The 20,169-nt window shown below is 39.6% G+C and overlaps 1 protein-coding gene across 1 annotated transcript in view; it reads right to left on the bottom strand.

The window, feature by feature from the left end:
• Positions 1-2,431: 2,431 nt before the first annotated feature.
• brinp1 (bone morphogenetic protein/retinoic acid inducible neural-specific 1) overlaps positions 2,432-20,169 on the bottom strand; it is a 124,625-nt gene continuing 106,887 nt past the window's right edge. The window contains exons 6-8 of the mRNA XM_058065135.2: positions 15,313-15,549; positions 13,056-13,278; positions 2,432-6,337 (exon numbers count right to left, since the gene is read on the bottom strand). Of these exons, the coding sequence (XP_057921118.1) occupies positions 5,203-6,337; positions 13,056-13,278; positions 15,313-15,549 (1,595 nt within the window). The 3' untranslated portion in view covers positions 2,432-5,202. The remainder of the gene's footprint in view (positions 6,338-13,055; positions 13,279-15,312; positions 15,550-20,169) is intronic.

Raw genomic sequence — 20,169 nt, 5'->3', positions numbered from 1 at the left:
GGCGGGAAAAATAGGTTTAAATGCTTCATTGAACACCTCCAATGTACATTTTGAAAAAAAAAAATTACACCACAGAAGCTTAAAGAAGAAAATAGGCTTGTTTTTTCATAGCTTTTGTTGCTGATTGTTGTTCTCGTAATAACACAACATGAAAATAAAAATAAAAATATGTATGATCCCTGCTGATATCGGTTTGATATTGTATCGATGTATCGCATTGAGGGTGAAAAAGTTGCATCAGGACAATTGTGTACATTCAGTATTGAAATAGCAAAACATTCTTAAATCATAACACAAAGGGCGCTGTTGGTGCAGAAACAAGCACGTCAATTATTATTAAATATAGCATTTTAATGAGAAATTGATTATAATATGAAACATTCATTGAAAGAAGCTGATATGATCGAAACTGAACAACCAAAACAACAAAAAAAAAAATACATTGGCAACGTATTAGGTGCGGAATTCTTTAACACATTTAATGGATACATGTAAGCAACATGATGTATTGCGGCATAATGCAATTATATGGAAATGATTGCCAGTGATTTTACTTTATATATTGCAAGGGGATGTACAACAACATTTGCAAGCATAAGACTAAAACAAAGTACTTGGTGTTTATCAGAAACTATTTATATTGAAATGACGCCTCCATCGTCCCTCAGTACTAAATAAAATAGCTAGACCAGGGGTCAGCAACCCACGACTCCAGAGCCACATGTGGTTCTTCAGTGTCTTTGTTGTGGCTCAAATATTTTTTTTTAACACCCGAATGGGGAAAATATGCATCTTCTGTAATGAGTTTTGAAAAAAAATCGGCCTATACTCGATCAACTCTGATTTTTCTCCTCTGAACTACTTTGATACCCCAAAATTCCCTCCAAATCTGGAAGTCAATCAAAATGTTTGTCGACTCTCAATTCGCTGCACATTTCTTCAGGTGTCAGGTATTGAAGTTTAACCAAGATGATCCATCACACATGAACACTGCATTTCTATTTATTGTATTTATTGTTAAAACTTGTTAAAATTAAAACAGATTATCAGATATTTTTATTTAGATAGACTTTTACGCTATTTTGAAATTATGTTTTGCAGCTCCAGTCTATTTTTTTTTTAGTGAGCGAGGGGGTAAAATGGCTCTTTTGATAATAAAGGTTGCCGACCCCTGAGCTAGGCTGTGGAGTTTGTGATCAGATTTGCACTTTCATGAGTATTACGCTTGCAGATGTTGTTATGCATGCTATATAAAAGTAAACAAATGCATCACAAATATACTGTACTATGTGCTCGTTTTATGGACCTTGCAGTGGCTCAACAACTGAACAAAAGAAACAGCAGTCCTGATAACCTCCAATTGTAGTCCAATAGGATCAAATTTTTGATAATTTAAGGATTATTTTGCCCAGGAACGTACATTTTATTCTCTTTTTTGTGCGTTCTAAAGAGAGGAAAAACACGGACTGGGCATCGGCACGACATGCCGATAAAAATGGAGTGTTGAGTGCTCTCTTTAGAACGCACAGAATAGGGAAATCCATATATGGTCGTGTTTTATGTAAGGATTGTAGATTAATCTTTAGATTAATCTGTAGATAGATCTTTTAAGAACCGCCCTATACGTTATGCTAAACACAAGCAGAATTTTGCTTTTGTTTTATACGTATAATAGAATTAGGGACCAACGCCAACTCTGCCTGTTTGGTGTCATTTTTTAAAAATTGCCGAAATGTTGCCAAAGCTTCTAAAGGAAGTGATTGGTCGCGATCTTTTGCCCAGCTGGAAACATATTAAAGGGATATGTAACAGGCACTTATTTCATACTAATATATAATATCTAACGTCCGATCTTCTCGAGAAAACAATCAGTTGTGCGACGTGCCAATAAATCTGAAAACAGTTTTTTTTTTTTTTTTTCAAAATGCGACCTATTTCTGAGCATCTGTTGCGTGTTTGATGGTGAGTCAAGAAAGGTAAGTTTGCATTCGGAAAGCGTTCAGGCACAGTGTCAGAAGGTAGATGGCGTTAAGATGCAGTCGCCATAGTTACAGGCATACACACACACACACAGTAAAGTAAAACATACGAGACACATCCAGACCATTTTACGTCATTTTTACCTCTTACGCAACAATAGATCATATTATGTTAGCATGTGCTGGTGATACGGCGATGGTTTACAAAAGTCATGCTCGCACGCTGACAATTGGTAGCTGAGCTAAACTCTTCAATTTCCATCCGATCATAAATTTAGTTATAAGGTGTTCATTTTTGTTCCTTATGTCAAAATGAAATAAACCGTGCAATGCTTTAGTTGGTTCGTACTGAACAATTACGGGAAATCATTACGAGATTGAAATTTGCATACCCGATATGTGCCTCTGCAATGCCCACAAGACTAATGTCACAAGAAACAGTGAAGCAGTAGTATACAGTAGAGCTTTATAGGCCAAAACCACAAGAAAATGCTGAATTTAGAATTTTGCGACTCGGCTGGCGTCTTTTACAGTGAAAGGACTTTTATGGTGCCGTTAAAGACATGGGATAGAGGAACCGTATTAGAAATGGCATTATATACACAGTCACTTGGAATGCCAATGCTGTAGCATCAGGACAACAACTGAAAGGTGACCGACACAACAACAAACATGGCATAGGTAGTGTTTCAATAAAAAAAAAAAAAAAAATGGTTGTGGAAAGATTGCAGATTAAAATATAGTTTTAAACTTTCATATTTCTATGATATATTTTCTTTTAAAATATTTTTTTTTTCCGCAGCACAACATACAAATTCAGTGACTTTCCGACATACAATACTTGCTGTTTTGCTGTGCTCTTTTCAAATTTCTTCAAAGCAACCAAAAAGCAACTCAAATCCAACATCATTGTCATGTTCCGTGTTATGGAAATGAAATGTTTGAATAATGTAAATGCTCCAATCAACGCCTTTAACCCGTTAAACTTTCAAGGTTAAAGAAATAGCGCAAGGTCAGAAAACAATGTTAACAGTTGTATCTTCTGATGACACTCCATAATTTGGCAAAAGCTGCCTTTTAATCATCATGAACATTTATCTACCTCTATGTGCGCTTTAAAGCGATGGTTGGACGACTGAGCTGTCGGTGCTACACTTGTCATACCGCTGTGTACAGCAACTAGTATTAATACTAGCTGAGCAGTTTGCTCCGTATCACGAGTACAACATTGGTTCTGTTGCTCCTGTGTTGTCTAGTGTACGTGATCATTAACCCTGTAGTCAAAGATAGCTACTTTTTTTAACTTAATAAATCAGAATTGTCTTAATTCCTTGTTACACCCGCAAACGTAATAAACCACAAACGTAATACAAATCTGCAGCTTTGAATGTAATAAATTTCCCACAAACGTAATAAAATTTGCACACTACAAACGTAATACTGAATTTCCTGCAAATGTAATAACTATTATATTTACAGGAAATTATTACATTTTGTTTGTGGGCTTGCATGTGCATTTTAGTTACAGTATATTATTGTGTGTGTGATTTTGTGTGTATATGGGGAAGAAATAACCAAAACAAATAATAAAATATAATAATAATAATAGTAATAATAATTTTATTAAAACAATTGCAATTATCACAATTATGTTGTTTTTTTAAATTTAAAATACATTATAATTTAATAATAAAATATTATTTTAATGTATTCAAATGATACTCTTTGAATATTTTTTCCACAAAAAAATGATTATCTTGTTAAAATCCTCAAAATGAAAATGAAAATGAAAAGAAGAAAAAACAAACAACAAGAACAACCACAAAGATCATTATTTTGTCTCATTTTACATTTGTGGGAAGTTATTACATTTACAGATTTTCACTTTCCCACATATATAATAATTCAGTATTATGTTTGCAGTAAGCAAATTTATTGTGGGCAATTTATTACATTTGCGGGATTATTACATTCAAAGCTGCAGATTTGTATTACGGTTGTGGGCAGTTATTACGTTTGTGTGTGTAACACTCCTCGCCAATTATCACCTGAAGGGGTCGTCCTCATTAGGGTTTAAGTAAAGAATTAGAGAGAATTAGAGCATTTACGGTACGTTATGTGTTACTGTACGTCTGTTTCAGGGATGGGAAATATGGCTTTTTATAAATGTGCCTGAACAATGAATGTTTACATTTTAGTGCCTCCGAAAAAAAAAAAAAAAAGCTCCACAAACCAGCAGTCACAACATGTACCATTTTTTTTTGTTGTTGTTTTGTTTTATGCAAAGCAGTACAAAATAGCGTTGATTGTTAAATCTTTAGAGACCACGACATTGTGCACCAGGACGTACCGCCTTGTGAAATAACATAAATAAATAAAAAAACACGTAAAAAGCTTTTAGAATTTTTAAAAAAATTCGATTGATCTTCAAATGACACATTTGTTTAACAGTACAAGCAAAAAAAAAAAAAAAAAAAAAAGCAATGCGCAGACATCCACCCACATATAGTGTATATGTATATATAAACAGCTGGCTTCCGTTCTTTGACGTGACTATCTATTAGCGGCCGGCTGTGTGTGCGTTACATGTCGGAACAATGATGGAGTGCCTCATAACTGGCAAAAAGAGCATCGCCGACTTGGTGCGGGTTTTGAAATGTAATAAGGACTCCATAATAAATGTGTCGGCTTCACTCTCGAGCTGGTTCATCCTTAGAAACATACTTTCTTTTTAATATTAAATCATCGCCAGTTATTTAGCGTGATGACACAATTTCTGAATGAAAAGGATATCCGGTCTGCCCTTGTCTCCCCCATTAAAAATGTTTCAAAGAAGAATGGCAGTTTCAGATCGAGTATAACCTTTGATCCCTCAGGGGGAAAAATCAAGGCCTCTTTTTCACCAGTACATAGAGAATCAACATTTTTTTTCTTGTTTTTTTTTTTTAATCTGACACAAAAGTTCTTTAAGGGAATGACAGACATGCTTGGACAAATATGTTACAGTCCTTATATTAGTTCCGGATATCGTCTCTTAAACATGTCGGAACACTTTTCATCATTTTTTTTTTTTGTCGTTTTGAAGTAATATGCTTACAAAGTTTGTGTTACATCAAAAAAAAAAAAGCAGAAAAGGTCCAAAAAAGGGAATCCGCCAAAAGAAAAAATAAATGCCCACCCCGGAAAGTCAGGTTGCGGTGTTTCTGGTTTATGTTCAAAGCGATCAACACAGCTTAGCAGTCAGGTGATCTGATTGTTTTAGGATCTCTGTGCTGTACATGTCCAAGGCATGATTGACTCTGATCATCTCACTGTTCGTCAGCTTGAGCCGATGCTTCAACATACAAGAAAATAGGTCCAGTTGGGGTTTGCCAGGCGCGGATGGAGGGGCTAGACGGTTAATGCGATCCCGTATGTCCAGTAACAGGAGCATGACGGATGACGAGGAGTAGAATTGACTTCCTTGCGTGTACGATTGGTTGACCTGCTGAACGGCGCTACGCAGCAGATCGGCGTTGAAACGCAGGCTGTAACCAAATACTTGGATGTCGGATATTTTGATGTAGATCTGCCGCTTGTTTGGATCCGCTAGATCTACCGGACCTGTGTCGTTGCGGAGGCCTGTGGGGATCTTGGCTCGGCTTCTCAAGTAGATGTGCACAGTCTCAAAGAAGGTTTTCCAGCGGTTTCCCAGCAAGAGGGTCCAGTTGAAGCACTGGGAGTTCTGCAGGCGGACCTTTTCCCAACGCGGGTAGCCGTGTTCGCCGAAGGGCATGCTCCAGCCTTCTGAGTGGCTGCCACTAAAAGGGTTGACGTAGACAAAGAACATGGGGTCGATGCTGCTGTTTCGCATCTGGCAGATCTTCATGGAGAGGCCGATGATCATGTGAAGGTAGTCCATACGGTTTTTGTTACTTTTCAGCGTCAGGGACATGCGCTTACGCCACCTCGGGTCAAAGAAGGTCTCCAGGCGGATCTCGTTACTGATGAACGTGGTGTGAATGTACAAGCGCGAATCCATTTTCTGCAGCAAGTACTTCAACTCCAGATCCTGAAAGTCCAGATCTGTTTCGAAGCTGATGAACTGCTCGCTGCGCTCCGAGTCCACATTCTGTGGTTCGCAGCGACCGCGGTACATCTTGTAGCCCTTGTTGCAGGAGCCGCACTGGGAGATGTTGGCCAAGCTGCACATGGCGCAGCTGTTGTTGCCCCCGATCACGCAAGGGATGGGGCGCTGGCACAGGGTGACGCCCGTATGACACACGCATGTCCTTTGACTCTCCAGGAAAGTTCCCCAAAAGCCGTTCTCATTGCAGTAGAGGAAGGACTGAACCCTGTTGAGCCACTGCATCACGGACCTTTGTCGGAAAAGACAAGAAAAACATTAAAACGCGTTACACCGTGAGCGAGAAAGACCAATAAGAACATGACCAAAGAATCCATGCAATCTATACATGAAGGTTGCCTTGTCAGGATGATTAGAGTCGAACACTTGGACGTTTGGTTATTTCCCTTAGGTGGAAAGTATCACTTGCTATTCTCAGCTTGTCCCCGCATCCCCCCTCCCAGGCATGTTCCCCTGTCATCTTGACAGTATTAGAACTTCATTTCACTTCATAGAGGAAATGGATTCTTATTTTTCTTTTTCAGGAGAGCAGAGTTGGTCAAGGTTAGCATGACATGTTAATGAACCCGAGTACTAACTATGATGGATGACATTGCATTCTTAGCAGACCAGAAAGCCCCCCTCGAGCTACAGATCTAAATGAGCTTGAACATATCACCTAGAGAGGACAATGGAAGCACACTTGGGCAGGACAAAATCCCAACAACGTGAATTTTATTTCTAAAATGAATATAAGCAGGTTTGAGCAGTTTGCTCCGTATCATGAGTACAACATTGGTTCTGTTGCTCTTGTGTTGTCCAGTGTACGTGATCATTAACCCTGTAGTCAAAGATAGCTACTTTTTTTAACTTAATAAATCAGAATTGTCTTAACTCCTTGTTACACCCGCAAACGTAATAAACCCCAAACGTAATAAAATTTGCACACTACAAACGTAATACTGAATTTCCTGGAAAATGTAATAACTATTACATTTTGCAGGAAATTATTAAATTTTGTTCGTGGGCTTACATGTGCGTTTTAGTTACAGTATATTATTGTATGTGTGATTTTGTGTGTATATGGGGAAGAAATAACCAAAAGAAATAATAAAATATAATAATAATAATAATAATAATAATAATTTTATTAAAACAATTGCAATTATCACAATTATGTTATTTTTTTAATTTAAAATACATTATAATTTAATAGTAAAATATTCTTTTAATGTATTCAATGATACTCTTTGGATATTTTTTCCACAAAAAAAAATTATCTTGTTAAAATCCTCAAAATGACATCAACACCTTCGCCCTCATTAAAAGAAGAAAGAAGAAACAACAACCACAAAGATCATTATTTTGTCTCATATTACATAGATAGATAGATAGATAGACTCCCTTTATTGTCATTGCACAAAAACACTAGTGAAATTGCCAACGAAATGTCGTTGCCTGGCTCCCATATAATAACAGACACAAAAGAAGATAAATTATTACATTCAAAGCTGCAGATTTGTATTACGTTTGTGGGCAGTTATTATGTTTGCGGGTGTAACTGCTCGTTAGGGTTTAAGTAAAGAATTAGAGAGAACAACGTGAATTTTATTTCTAAAATGAATATAAGCAGGGAAAGATACGATGGCAAAATCTACATCAACCGACATGGAGGACCAGTACAAGAAATAAAAAAAAAAAAGAACTAGTAAAACTTTTTTGTCATGTCATATGTGGACTTAGGGATGCATAACTGGCATCCTGGATGTTGTGAAAACTTTTGGCTTGATTGCTCTTGTTGATTTTTTACTTTGGACAGTCTTTGGCAGTCAATCAATGCCTTCATGAAATGTTGTTACCCCTGGAAAGCATCCACATTATCATATTCACATCATTAGAATTTAGTTTTCTGGGCACTCCTCAGACTAAAACTCTCTTGGTACATGCCCTGTCCGTATGTTTATCTGTAATTAGGTGGGAAGGGGGGGAATACATAAAGCTCCAGGGCAATACTTTGGCCAAAATCACACAGTTGTTGAGCCAGGTATCTGGTGTTGACAGATAGAGTGGGAGTGTTGGAACAGTTCGTCCTTGAGGCGTTCATATTGTTGCTCTGATTTGACCAGTTCGGGGACAGTGTGCGCTCTTTTCAGTGGCACACTTGTTGATTTGTTTTATAAAAAAAAAACCTAATTAGTCATCCAGTTTATTATGCACATAAGCATGAGTGTCTATTTTTGTTGTAATTGTGTATTTGCATGAAACTGAAGCAGATGATTTGCATAATTGTGCCATGACAGGGCACAGCGTCACTCCAATTAGTGACTAGACATGGAACTGATACTTGCTATTCTGAGAGAGCTGTGAATAAACAAGGAAAATGTCGTCAATGGAAAAATAGTTGCAATGATTTCCGGACTATACAGCGCACCGCTATGTAAGCCCATCTGTATATAAATAGTACATATATATAGGCAACCGGTGTCCATGTCAAAACATGGCATATTTAGTATGCAAAGATTTTTTTACACTTGATTTCATAAATGCTTTTTACCAGAACAGTGAGCGTAATATGACTAGTTAAGCAGTATTGAACCGTGAGTGTAATACAGCGAGTTAAAAAGTGCCGAACCGTGAGTGTAATATGGGTATTGAACCAACAACCTTCTGGGAAAGTCATTCAACACTCTCCTCTTTGTCCTCCTGGGAACTAAAACTACTCAAGCCGTCTTGACAAGCATCACAATTGAAAAGCTTCATAATTCCTTCATCACACATTTTGTCAGCCTCTCTCTGTATGTCCTCCAGCTATTTCGCTTTAGCTGTCCTCTTCATTCATTCCAGCCTTTCAAAACCCATTGGTAATGCTGGACACATTTTGATAACGGTCACATTTAAGAATACGGTTTCACTCACACAGTGTACTAATAACGGGAAAAACGGAAACACATCGATCTCATATGCAAGAAGTTGACATAGAATCTTTTGGGAAAATATAGAATTGTAGCCGCAATCATATCATCTTTCTTGTTCCACTGGATGCTATAATTTTGACCTCATCCGTGCTACTCTTTTCCACAATGCTGAAAAACATCTTAATCTTGATGTCCCGATACAAGTGATTCTATGATCATATCTGGTTTTTATTGCTCCTGTGTAATACTGCAGCGTGTGTACTCATATGCAGTCAGATCCTGTTTAGTGTGGCTCGTCTGCATCTGCCTTGGGTTCGATGTCACCAGCTATTGTCTGTAATTCCGCTATCAATGGGTTATTCCTGTATGAAATGTGTGGAACTAATCAGAATAGAAATGTGTTACAATTTGAAGGAGCCTTATCAGTTTAATTTACATAAATTAAGAATTAGCATACTTTCTTATAAAGTTCTGTGCCTCGCAGGAAATGACACACTAACTAATGTCTTTCATATGAATTGTGTGACTGTTTAAGCGCGCCATCAAGCTTTGTTAGAATTGTCACAGGAAATCAAAAAACAATAACCTTTCAGTTGACATTGTTTATTATCTACTAAGCGTACTTTGCATTTGTTAAACAAATTAAGATTCAATCATAAACTTTTGAGCAGTAGAAATCTGCAATTCAGTGTTATTATTAGATTTTTTGTTTTAACAAGAGACTTTAAAATAAGATAATAAGAGCAGAGATGAACGGCCCAATCCAACTGTCTGGACTGTCATTAAATGTAAATGACATTCATTTGCAATGGTATGGTCTACCTAAATGTAAAACCACACAAAAAAACTTGGCCGCTAAATACAAAACTAATCATCATATTAGTTTAGCCGTACATTATTTATCCCATCATAAGTAAATGAAAATCGCCAGTAAGTATTCTTCTCAGGCGAGAGGCTTCTAAATGCACATTCAAGCAGTCTGATAGCAATTAGAAGCCAAGTATGTCATTATCACTTAATGAATATATTATATTCCCATGCAGGGGTCATTCAGATTCCATAAATGTCACTATTTGAGCATGAATAATTAAAGCTAATGTATAGCCAAGATGATTTTTTTTGGCAGTGACAAGACCATTAACCTGTCATTATTAATCATTTACACCATTTAGACAAAGTGTTCATATTAACGCTAACAGCAAAAAACGAATGCAAATGTGACATATTTTCATAATTAGTGTAGAAAATGCAAATGTATATAGTGTCCGTCTTTTATGAAATATGCATTTAACCAACTTAACACCTATGTACAGTAGAAGTTGTAGCAGGAAATACGATACATAGTGTGGAGTTCCTCAAGGGTCACTACCACGACCCTTTCACCATTGAATATACTTATTCCCCTCATTCAGAGGCATATATTATAAAATGTAGGTTCGTTAATATTGCATTTACATTACATTCATACTGGTTGGTGCAACGCTTGGAAAAAATATGCAAATGTGATGTATTTATATAAGAAAATGTACATTTATATAGTTCCTGCAATTGATTATATTATACCTACAGATCACTGTAACTTGCTGTGTGGAGTTCCTCAAGGGTCAGTTCCATGACCATTTGCTATTTAACTTGCTTATAAAATGTACTATGTTTGTTTACATTGCAATGTGCGATATTACATATTGTTCCAAACGTGTTTTATTATCAAAGGAAATGACATCAATTTGAAGCTATGTTGCCCGCTCCTCGTAAGAAAGAGCCAAGCAGTTAGAACACAGCACAATGATTTCTATAAACATATTGAAAATTGAACAGAAGGATTTTTTTAGCTCATTTTAATGATTAATAACAATAATTGGTAGCAAGCTATGTGCATCTTTTGTCACGAAAAACATTTCAACAGTTCTCCACGAAGCAGAACTGCACTTCTTGGACCATTTGACATTTCTGTTTACCCGCCAAAGATGTCTCGTGGTGAGGTAATGGCTGATCACTAAAGGGGGCCTCCGCATTCAGAGAGCTTGGAGAATGTGGAGAAAGCTGGGATGCTGTTGAATCCACAGGAGACGCCATTGAACATGATTCTCACAGCAGCTCTCCAAGTGAGAGCATGCACACAGTGGCAGCTGGATGACAACATCCACCCCCATTGTGGTTCTCGTGTACGAATGACGGCGACACAAACGCACAGGGGATGGCTGCTGATGCGAGATGCTTTTCACATCATCATCCTCGTGCTTGTCCAGAGCAGCTCTCGCCTCTGCGGCCTGGCTGGCATGTTGAAGATGTGCTACAAGGCCTCCCTGGGGTGGGGGGCACACACCTTTGAAACACTTTACGGATCTTCAGCAAAGCTGCAATTCCCTCATCCACTGATCACCTGTTATGGGCTGCCAAGAGAAATGGCGAGTCCCCATTGGTAGCGCAGTAGGGGCTTATTTTTAGACTTTTAAAACAAGCACTGGGGGCAAGAATGCAGGATACAGAGATCAAAATTCCAAACAAACACAATTTCATAGATAAACTGCAATTTTAGTCGGTAGAACGTAGACCTCCACCCTGCCAAACAATATTTAACATGACTGATTTTAATAAAAAAAACTTTTTAGGAGATATAATTCTCATTTTAGCTGATTTCTCTAATCCTCTAATTTCAGTATGTGGAATCAAACTATGGAATGGATTGAGTAAGACCCTCAAACTATGCACAACGATGAGCCAATTCAAGAAACAATACAAGCAGTTGATGTTTGCTAAATACAAGGATGAAGAGTCTTGAACCAGTCATGATGTGCTATATATCACTATATTGACACTTACTATTTTGTTATTGTATGGTCATATCATCTTGGACTTCAGTATGTGACAAAAATAAAATAAAATATATATATATTTTTTTAAATTATATTAGGAAAGCAGGAAGTGAACAAATGTAACAGTTACTGATTGTAAAAGTAGGATTTAATAAGTTTAGCTTCTTCCTACTCCTTTTGGACATGTGGAACTGTGAACTGATTATGTGATGCATTCAATTGTAATCTGATGCATGTTCAAATGAAATAAAACCATTACCATTACCATAATGTAATTGGTTTCATAGGAATTATTGAAAACCCTATATGCATACATATATATAGCTATTTTTTGCTGTAATTATTATGTCATTATATGTCCATAATAAAAAATAACTTGTAATTGTCTGCTATAAAAGTTGTCATAGCAACAAATTAGTTATTCTATGATAACTGATGATTATCAGTAAATACACATTTTGCTATCAGCTATCTAACATATCATCAGTGCGAATTCACACTAATATTTAATAGCAGGAACTAAAGTAAACCACGCATGATGACAAGCTGTAATACTGTAATACCACTGAACACATAGCCAATTTACATACATCAGCATCCGTAACTGCTGTAATATCTCCACAAGCGCAAAGACGCAATGAAAACAACTCATTCCACCCAAGCCAACCCACTTGTCTGGCAGTATATTACAGTGTAATCAGGCCCTCTTAAAGCAGGCTTGATGGTAGAAGAGGTGAATGCTGAGGTTCTTTAATAACACTTCAGAAACAACCTTTCCTGAAACTCTCTAACGGTGTGGAAGTGCTCATTTTTAGAGGGCTGGAATAAATATTGAACCAACTTGGAGGGGGACGTCCCCATCACGGGCGTCTCATCCACAAAAAGTTGCTGCCGTGTCAGGCAAAGGTGCTCCAAGAGTAAAGGCTCTCAGGGTGCAGCTGCAGTAGGTGGTGACAGATGTGTGCAGTGACCTTTCTGCAAAACTCCCACAGATGCACTTTCTTTCCGGGCCGTGATGTAAGCATGTGCAATTCTCAGCACTGACTTGACACGACAGACATAAAGAACACAGCCATAACCTGGTGATCTATAATAAATGGCGTCCTTAAGTGTGCGTGCCAGCATCACAGAGGAACGCATTCTGTAAGAATTTCTCCAAAGCAGACTTGTCACATCACACCTTTTGGTTTGTCAGCATGAGACGTTTTGCCGCATTGTGTAAGATTGTATTTCTACCCACCTCTCCCTTGGCGTCTGGTGGTTGGGATTGTGGTGACAGCGGATGCTGAGGCCAAAGAGCTTGCGGGCAGTGCGCTGGATCTTCAGCCGCTGCACCTCTAGGGAGCTCTGCAGCAGCCTGTAGCGAGCCTGCAGGTCCCAGTCGCTTCCCCAGAGCAGGTGAACGCTGTTGATGGGCAGGAAGTGAGTGGAGGGCAGCCTCTTTAGGAAGGACTTGAACTCATCTAGACAGCAGAGACGGATGACAAGAGTGAGGTTACATTATCCTGTCGGATGCTATTTCCGCATTTGTTAGGTAAGCATAATTGAGTCTTGATCGTGACAAATAAGAAATATCAGTACAGTAATTGTGTTTATCACGATTAACTGGTAGGATTACTTATATTTTTGCATAGAAAACCTGTTTATGACCTTCTAAATATGTTTTTTTTAACATTATTAGAGCTTGAAATGACACTCATAGCCACTATAGTCACCTTCACACTTGTATTACCCATTATAGTCCTAATAATAAAAGCAAATAAGCCATATCAGACATACGGTATATACTGTATGTGGCGACGAACAGTGGCCAGTGTTTTTCATTCATTTTCTACCGCTTGTCCTCACGAGGGTCGCACGGGTGCTGGAGCCTATCCCAGCTGTCTTCAGGCAAGAGGCGGGGTACACCCTGGACTGGTGGCCAGCCAATCACAGGGCACATTCACACTCACATTCATACCTATGGACAATTTGGAGTCGCCAATTAACCTAACATGTTTTTGGAATGTGGGAGGAAACCGGAGTACCCGGAGAAAACCCACGCATGCATGGGGAAAACTCCACACAGAGATGGCTGAGGGTGGGATTGAACTCGGGTCTCCGAGCTGTGAGGTCTGCGCACTAACCGCTCGTTAGCATGCAGCCTGGCCCGTGTTTTTATTAGCCATTTTTATTTGTATATTTTTATTGTTGCATGACAGTGTGTTTTTCATTTACACATTTATATCCTGGGCTGCACGGCGGTCGAGTGGTTAGCGTGCAGACCTCCCAGCTAGGACACCAGTGTTCAATTCCACCCTCGGCCATCTCTGTGTGGAGTTTGCATGTTCTCCCCGTTTTCTCCGAGTACCCCGGTTTCCTCCCACATTCCAAAAACATGCTAGGTTCATTGGCCACTCCAAATTGTCCATAGGTATGAATGTGAGTGTGAATGGTTGTTTGTCTATATGTGCCCTGTGATTAGCTGGCGACCAGTCCAGGGTGTACCCCGCCTCTGGCCTGAAGACAGCTGGGATAAGCTACAGCACCCCCGCGACCCTTGTGCGGATAAGCGGTAAAAAAATGAATGAATGAACATTTATATCCTCACAAAAGCGAGAGAAATCAACACCCATGTGGAGAAGAGCTCAAGCTAAAATAATGTTTAAAAAAAGATCAAAAGCAGCGGAATGTTTCCTTTGACAACACATCAGAGTGGGAATTGGGTATTTTATTGGTTCCAGTCCACTAGCATCAGGCCAAGCGGGGCAGTGACCCATGAGAGCCAGAAGATGGAACTGTTGCGGTGGAGTCGGAGAGTCTTTCCGGCCTATTTGTTCAAATGTCTTTCTTAATTTAGTTTCCAGCTAAGCGACAAGCAGCTAGGGGATGTCGCCGGCACTTAAGGGGAAGGACAAGGAGTTTTAACTTGATTGGTGAGCTAAATTTAAAGGCAGAGGTATAAATAATAGAGTGAACATTCAAGCTGAAGACATCTCCAAAGTTCCCTCACATGACGACCTCCTTTACTGGATTCTCTGTCGCTTTCACGGTTTTGTGATGTCATGTTTCAATGTATGCTGTGCATGACACTACCATGACCTTCAAAGGCCAATTTGCAACATGCCGACATGAAATGCCTCTCCTCCAGACTTCAAGACTGTTTAGCAGCATTAGCTTTTTCCAGCCTCAGCTGAGACATTTCTCTGAGTTTTCTACTTTTCCTCCTCGGAGGCTTGTCAGATCTGCTTGGCTCTTTTTCCTCAAAGACACCGCGGTCCCTCTCCTCCTCCTCCCCCCCATTTGCCACGTTCCTCCACCCAGCGTTCCGACATGTCAGACGCCACCCTCAACCTTTTCCTCCAGGAGACGGATGTCGGCTCACGGTGAAGAATCCCTAAAAAGACTCTTAGCGTGCCCCTCCCTTCCAGCTGCCATGTCCTTCATGAAGCGTTAAAAAATGGATCTCTTCCTAATATGAATTCCTGTCTGACTATCATGCTTAATTACAAGCTTACCAGAGTTCTCAAAGTCCTTGTAGGAGGCCGCCCAGGATTCTGCCATCCCCAGCAGCATGTTCTCCATGATCTGGATGTCGGTGATGGGACAGTTGCACTGAGGATACTCCTCGGCACATTGACAGATGCACTGGTTGTTCCGGCACAGGTACTCCCCTTCTCCGTTACACATTATGTAGCTCAGAGCCGACTGGACGAACTTCTCCTGCAGGTACTCTGGGAAAATCACCTGAAGACCTGGAAACAGAGAGAATGCCACAATGGATACCTGGAGAAACGTAAACCAAATGGGATAAAACAGTCAAATAAATGCATCAAAGGAAATATTTATGGGGTACGGAGAATGGGGTACCGGACCACATAATTTAGACTGGGCGGTGTCAGAACTTGGTCCGCATTGCCGGGAATAAGTCGGACTCATTCCTAAGGCTGCCAATGGTGACGCCATTTCTGATGTGCAGCCATGAAGACGTTGAGGGGATCCCGTTTGGTGGGGGCAGGATCGGGTCTCTGCTTTTACCAGATGATGTGTCCAACTCTCATTGGAAAGGATGTGGGATGAGACTCTGCATTCCCAAGTCTGACTCTGTGGTTCTAGTCCAGAAAAGGGTGGATTGTCATCTCCGGGTTGGGGATGAGATTTTGCCCCGAGTGGAGGAGTTGAAGTGGTTGGAAGTGGAAGGATGGAACCCGACATGGGCGGCAGATTGGTGTGGCATCTGCAGTGATGCGAACCCTGCATCGTCCGCTCCGGTGAAGAGAGAGTTGAACCGAAAGGTAAGGTTCTGAATTTAAGGTCTTCGCCGCTGGGTAGATTTGGGGCTTGCTTGCGGGGGTGCATAGGCCCGTATGCTGCTTTTGTTGTGGCGTTGTGTGTTTTCAGGCCTGTCAGAGGGGGGTTGTGGCGATGGGCGGGCTGTCACCTGGCTCCTGGTGGGTGGTGGGAATAGTTGGATGGTTTGCTGATGGTTTCACCTTCTCTGTTTTGCTGCTCTGTCGGAGCTGGGCACTCGGCTTCCCTTCGATTTTCGGGTGTGACAACTGTCCTGCCAGTGACATCCGGTGCTGGGTGGAGTGTTGCCTTGTTCTTTGTTTGTTTCTTTCCTCGCTCGGGGGTGGCCTTTTGCTGGATGGTTCTGTGCCAGGTACTATGGGTGAGGCACTCCCCTGCTCTTTTGGGGCTGGAGCGGGGAGGGGGGCGCCCTCCGGCGCTCAAATAGCCAACTGTCCTTCCATGTCGCTTGTGTTACTGGCACTCCTTTATTTGTGTAAAGGACGTGCTTCAAAGCTTGCCAGTGCTCAACATGAGCTGTCACTTTTGTGCTGGCTGGCGCTCAGCATGACAGCCTTCGGCGCTGATTGATTCCTCCCATCGTGTGCAGTGTCGGCTTATTTAGCACACAGCCATATCCCTGAGCAAACGCTAGTCTGCCTGGTTTACACAATTAGCCAACCAGAGAGTTCTCGTTTGTATATTTTAACTGTGTATTGCTTACTGATTTTCAACAATAGTTTCTTATGCTACTGTAATGGACTCTCAGTTTATATTTGTATTGTCATTTAACCATTTCCACAAAACTATGACGCCATTTCATTTGCATCTTATAATGTTTTTATTATTCTACCAGAACAATAGTGATAACTTTCTTCTTTTCTAGTGTAACAATGAAACATTTTAATGACCAAATTTGCAACAGTCAAAATCTACAAAGCAAGGCTGGGTGAAATATCATATTGTATCATTGTTTGTTACGGTACGGTATACATTGCCATGTATAATGTAATATAATGTCATGTATCAGAAACTAGCATAAAGACACTGATTGCTCTCGCTGTTAGTATTCTATCCATACACCTGCATCAAATACAGATGATGTAATGTATGGTGTCCAAATATACATATTGAAATGTATTGTTATTGCTTATAGTGTGGTATTAACACACTAGCAAAACATAGTGATATTGCAATTTATTGTAATTTATTGTAGTGTAGTGTCAATACACCGGCAGCAACATTAATATGGCAACCCTACAAAAGGAGAATATTTTTATGTTATTACTCATGCTAATACTAATACATAGTAATGTAGTAACAATACTGTAGTAAGCCATAGCCAAAGTGAAAAGGAAGGACTGTACCTTTTTCTTTCCCAAAGTACTGTCCTGTATCGGAGGCTATTTATTGTTGGTGAAAATGTTGAGCTGCTGTGATTCTCGCTCCTGCTTTTGACGTCCCTTCTCGAGACTGCCATTGCAGTTTGGTATATACAGTAAACTAAAGGTCAACAACTCCAAGCAGAAGTGCATTTTGCCACCTCTGACTGTCTTGTAAACGTATCATTATTAGACCCTGGACAAATTGATATCTCTCAGGAGATCTCGCAGAATTGAAGGTTGGGCGGCAGGAAATTCTGTTTTTGTCAGTTCAGGCCTGCAAAATAAACTCTCAGCAGTACAAAGCAGTAGACTGGGAAAAAAAAAAACAAAACTGTTTTTTTTTTTTACCTTTTCAAATGGAACCTTGGGAAAGCAATATTTTTAATCAGGTCTACTTGAGCACAAACGATGCCTCAGCAGAAAATATGCGAGCAGGAACCAGAACATAACGTCTTATTGAATGATGAATGATTTGGGTTTTCTTTTCCATCTCCCCACCCCCACTCACGTATTATTTTCTCCCCAAAGGTGAAAAAATTAATCAATTTATGCAAAATCAACATAATGTAGCTGAAATGAAAAGGAAAGCAAGCATATTATTGGGCATTGAACACATGACTAACTTTGAGCCTGCTGTTAAAGGAGTCAAACTGTGTCTCTGTGTAGCCGTACTTCAATTACAGCTTCTTATTTTCACAGACAAAATATGCTAATGCCAAAACCGGGGAATTAAAAAGTTAATTAAGATCTCAATATATGCCAATATTTAGCATAAAACTATGCACAACACGTTACGTGTGGAGAGCTGAAGCATTAATATTCCTAAAACAGTGAAAACATCTCGCGGCAAAGAGCACACGTCTTTACGCTAATAGCGGGAATCATTTACAATTGAAATAAAACACAGCTGATCCTTAATTTTGAGAGCAACCCATTTGGGATAAGGGTTTTTATTTGTTGGGATATACGAGGTTAGAAGTCATGAAAATAAAGTGGAACCAGTTTTAGTGAAAAGTAGACCTCAAAGCTAGACCTCTGAGACTCAAGTCTGAACTTCACGTCTGAACTTCTTTTTAAAGCTAGGAGAATACACATCTGCAAGTTCATATATTACGTGTGGAGTTCCCCAGGGGTCAATACTGGGACCAAAACTGTTCAACTTTTACATCAATGATATCTCCAAAGTCACGGAAGACTTAAAGCTGGTATTATTGGCGGATGATACCACTGCTTTTTGTTCTGGAGGGAATACAGACAAAATCATTAGTAAGGTCAGAGAAGAAATGGTCACATTAAAAAGATGGTTTGATGATAATAGATTGTCCTTGAACCTAAGTAAAACTAAAATCATGCTGTTTGGTAACAGCAAAAAGGACACGCACCAGCAAATACAAATAGATGGTGTAGACATTGAAAGGGTGAAGGAAAATACATTTCTGGGGATCTCAATAGATGAAAATATGAGCTGGAAACCTCATATTACAAATATACAACATAAGGTGGCCAGAAATATTTCAATATTGAACAAAGCTAAATTTGTTCTCAATCAGAAATCACTCCACATTCTTTATTGCTCTCTGGTTCTACCATATCTTAATTATTGTGTGGAAATATGGGGTAATCTTCACTCGCTAAATATACTGCAAAAAAAGGTCAGTAAGGATAATTCATAATGCCGCCTACAGAGAACATACTAACTCCTTATTTCTAAAATCACAAATACTTCAACTTGCTGATATAGTTAATCTTCAAACAGCTAAAATAATGCATAAGGCTAAAAAGAACCAATTAGCTAAAAATGTCATCCAATACTTCTCTACAAGAGAGGAGAAATATGATCTCAGGGAAGAACTACATTTGAAACACTTATATGCTAGGACTACGTTAAAAAGCCATAGCATTTAAAAAAAAGAACTACAAAAAAAAACTAAAAAAATACTTAAACTATATTAGGAAAGCAGGAAGTGAACAAATGTAACAGTTACTGATTGTAAAAGTATCAGGTGGAGGGGTAGGATTTAATAAGCTTTGCTTCTTCCTACTCCTTTTGGACATGTGGAACTGTGAACTGATTGTGTGATGCATTCAATTGTAATCTGATGCATGTTCAAATGAAATCAAACCATTACCATTACCATATTACCTCCGAATGTTAAAAAGGTCATCAAGGTTTGGACTAAAAGGTGTCATTGTCATTTCTTTGTTGGCGTTTGTTCTTGGGGACAGCATTTCAACTATTGGATTTTGAAGGCAGGTTCTTGGGTAACTAAAGACTGCATCCATCACGTCCCCTTCACTGTACCGTGGCCGCCGCCCATCAATGATGGAAGGACCAGACAAGGGGAGGGCTCAAGGAGCAAAGTGGATGGATAGCTCCACGGTCTGACCACAAAAGAGTCGGGTTGCTCGAGCCTTTTTTCTCCATCAGGCCTGTCTGTGGCCCCCGGATCCAATATTCATTTAGCGTGATGTATTTCTCGGCTTGAAACTTTAATGTGATTTGTGGGAGAATCCAGATGGCAAGTTCACGGATCAACGCCGCTCACTGACAGAGCCGGTGCCAACGGCCCGCTGCACAATAACACAGAGTGCCTTGCCCTCCCCCTTTCTATGACCATACTTCATAAGCTCAGAGCCTTGCATCAACATCCACATCCATCACTTCTCATGTTGTCCACTCTCGTCTTCTTTCAGTTTGTC

The sequence above is a fragment of the Doryrhamphus excisus genome, linkage group LG10, assembly GCF_037039965.1.
Source record: "Doryrhamphus excisus strain RoL-2023G ecotype Guam linkage group LG10, RoL_Dexc_Guam_v1.1, whole genome shotgun sequence".
NCBI classification, from domain to species: Eukaryota; Metazoa; Chordata; class Actinopteri; order Syngnathiformes; family Syngnathidae; genus Doryrhamphus; species Doryrhamphus excisus.
This window is presented reverse-complemented; position numbering and strand designations above follow the sequence as displayed.